General features: G+C 36.4%; 1 protein-coding gene across 1 annotated transcript; it reads right to left on the minus strand.

Moving 5' to 3' along the window:
• Positions 1 to 433: 433 nt before the first annotated feature.
• Positions 434 to 3110, minus strand: LOC308101452 (beta-1,4-galactosyltransferase 1-like; the record flags this gene model as incomplete). The annotated part of the gene is made up of 2 exons (XM_080450871.1): positions 434 to 1099; positions 2955 to 3110. The coding sequence occupies 2 exons, from the start codon at positions 3108 to 3110 to the stop codon at positions 434 to 436; spliced, it is 822 nt and encodes a 273-aa protein (XP_080306997.1).

Raw genomic sequence — 3110 nt, forward strand, 5'->3', positions numbered from 1 at the left:
CAGAATGGACAAATCTTTTTATTTAAGTTTCCCAATCAACAACAAAACAAACACAACAAGATAAACATCTAAAAGAAAAGAACAGAACAAAAGAAAACATAAACAAGAAACATGTATAACATCAATAACTGCACACCTCTGACCTTGGGACTTTACACCTTGTCACACCCAAATCGCCCATCACTGAAGGTGGTCAATTTGAGTTATCAATAAATTTGAGAAGAGGTACATATTGAACCTTCAGTCTGTTTGCGAGAAAGAACCATATGAATGTGAGTTATCCTGTAATTGGCATTTTAAACCATACTAACTGAGGTTGTTAATAATGCTACACACTGAACAGTTTCTGCTCCCACTATTTTGTCCATTAGTATAGCTCCTTTCATGAGCTACAGAGTTTAGCTTTTAAACAACAAAAAAACGTTTTCATTTTCTATTTTGGACCACCAATATCCACAGTGATAAATGTATAGAGCTTATGCTTCTCAACCTTTTTGATGATGTATGTGAGGGAGCTGATGCCATCTTCATCCATGGTTGATGACGTTCTTAAGAGCATATCAACATTTTGGGGATTAGGCTCATTGTGCAAGTCTGTTTCATGCTTGATCATCATGAACCTGCCAGTCGTCATGTCAGGCCTTGAGATAGTCAGGGATTTGATGGCAGTTCTTTGGTAGAGATCGTCATCCTCTGCACCCCAGCCCCAGTACTCGTTTGCGAAGCCGTTAATGATCAAGTAGTCCTCTTTGGACATTGACACAACCCCTCCAAAGCTTGTTACAGAGGGCAACATGAACTCAAATTTGTCAATAGCCACGGACAGGTGCCTGGGTGTACCAAAGCAGCCATAGATGTTGCGATCATCAATAGGGATTAGATCCACATCAGAAAAGACAATGCAGGTATAATTGTACGCCTTCAGTGCGTTGATAAACCCTACATTCATCAGTTTGGCCCTGTTGAACGTCCCCTCACCGTCCTGGTTAATGACGTACACTCCGTAGTCCAACTGCTGCCGCTGCAATATGGGATGCATGTAGTAAAGCCACTGAATCAGGTGTTCAGTCCGATTGCGGAACGGAATAATGATTGCCACCTAAAAGAGAGAGAAAATAATTCTCAACCATATTCAATGTTACATTATAATACCATGACGGTGAAGAGATACAGGAAAAGGATGCCATTGGGAGGTTGCTGCCATTGGGAGTGATTCACATTCACTGCCTCTCACCCTCACATTCACTCTTTGAGCCAGTTCGATGATCAAAGTCACCTGTATTAGTGTATGGATCAAAATTGTCCTGGAACACGCTGATGATAGGGGCACCTACTTCACAGAATTTCACCGGGGGAAATTTTGTTGATCAAATTGATATGAATGGAGGAGCTTGAATACCTCACCACAATTTAATTGTTATTTTCTCCAGTTGGTATGATGCACAAACTAAGGTCAAACTAAGACCTACAAATAATTAACACATCTGCAAATTCATTCATATTACTTGTATGTTATGGGAATTTAGCAATGGTCGTTTTCAATTTGGTTTGTATTTTGGGCAATAGCCTTATTTATTTGTATTATTCCTTGTGGCAATTATCATGGATTCTTTAAGTCATTGCTTTGTTTTCCATTTGGTTCGTTTTAGCCTTATTTATATTATTAATAGCCTATTTGTTACTTGTTGTTATTACTTATTAGTCAATGTTTGTTTGTTTATAAGATAACAAAATAACATGTGAAAGACATAAAGCCACGTCACTTTGCTATGTACAAAATATCCATCACCTGTGAAAACCATGACAAACAAGAATGAGAGGAGATTGGGTGAAGAAAGAAGAGAACATTCCAGTCTTGTTTTGAAATACGTGAGAAAACCAGAACAATGTACCTGTACATAAGATGTACAGCTTGAAACGATAGATAGCAGCGCCAACAATGCCCTATGTCATGTTTCCAGATAATAACAACATCATGCATGCAGCGCCAACAACATCATGTTCCCAGGTATGTATGTATACAATATGAATGTCCTAGTCTCAGACTAGGACATTCTGTCTACTGTATTTACATATAGATATATTTTATGTATTATTTATGTCTTTACTCTGTTTATACAATTTTCCGTTATCTAATGTTATGACTGTTTAAACACGAAATAACGTTTTGATCATAAAAAAAAGGAAATGTTTAAGAGTAAAAAAACATTTATCTGCACCTTTACGATCATTTAATGTGTTGAGAAATGAAATGTGTATGGGAAATGACAGAAAAGGTAACAATTGAAATATTTTATTGTATTAAAACTTTTTTTTAAATTATTATTGGTTGAAAATGTTGTAATGAATGTACCTAAATTATTACATACAAATGAAAAACGAGTCACACCGTCTGGAGCCCTGAAAAAGTGGTTTGTAGTTTCTATTTCAAGAACAGTAAACTGACATTTCTTGCCTTTGACAATATTTCTACCTTATTTGAGTTTAATGTGTAAATATGAGGTGCAACCATTACACTACGATAATGAAAATACCTTCAACACATTATGGGAACATTATTGTGGAACGTTCTGATCACCATGTTTTATCCTTAGTATACCGGCTATTTCATCAATAGTTGATTTTGGTTTGTTATCTGAAAATAATTCATTTTGCATGTGCAACTGGGCTGTTGCACATGCAAGCTATTTAAAAATGATTGTGTTAATTCTTAAGCATGTTTGGATATTAAATACTTTAATTACAAAAAAAGCATGTTTGGATACATGTGTCAACTCAATTAAAGAAAAACTGTAATTACAAGATATTTAATTATACACAGAATAAGCCATTCTGTTCATTTCAATTTCGTCAAATCAATAGAGGAAAGAAATACCCACCTTATGAAGTGAAGTACAGTCTGGCGGTTTGAATCTCCCTCCATCAAGTAGAGTAGAGTGAAAGTCTGTTCTCACAGAATCCAAGGTCCTGCTCCAGTTAAACTCCACTTGAAGTGGACCCACCAGGTGTGGGGAGGTGAGAGGACATGATGACAGAGGCTTTTGTACATCAGTCTTGGTTTTGTTGAGCCATTTATCTTGTGTTTGTTCTGGTAATGTATCTCCTGTCAT

The sequence above is a fragment of the Gymnoscopelus braueri genome (assembly GCF_963280865.1).
Source record: "Gymnoscopelus braueri genome assembly, chromosome: 15".
Taxonomy (NCBI): Eukaryota; Metazoa; Chordata; class Actinopteri; order Myctophiformes; family Myctophidae; genus Gymnoscopelus; species Gymnoscopelus braueri.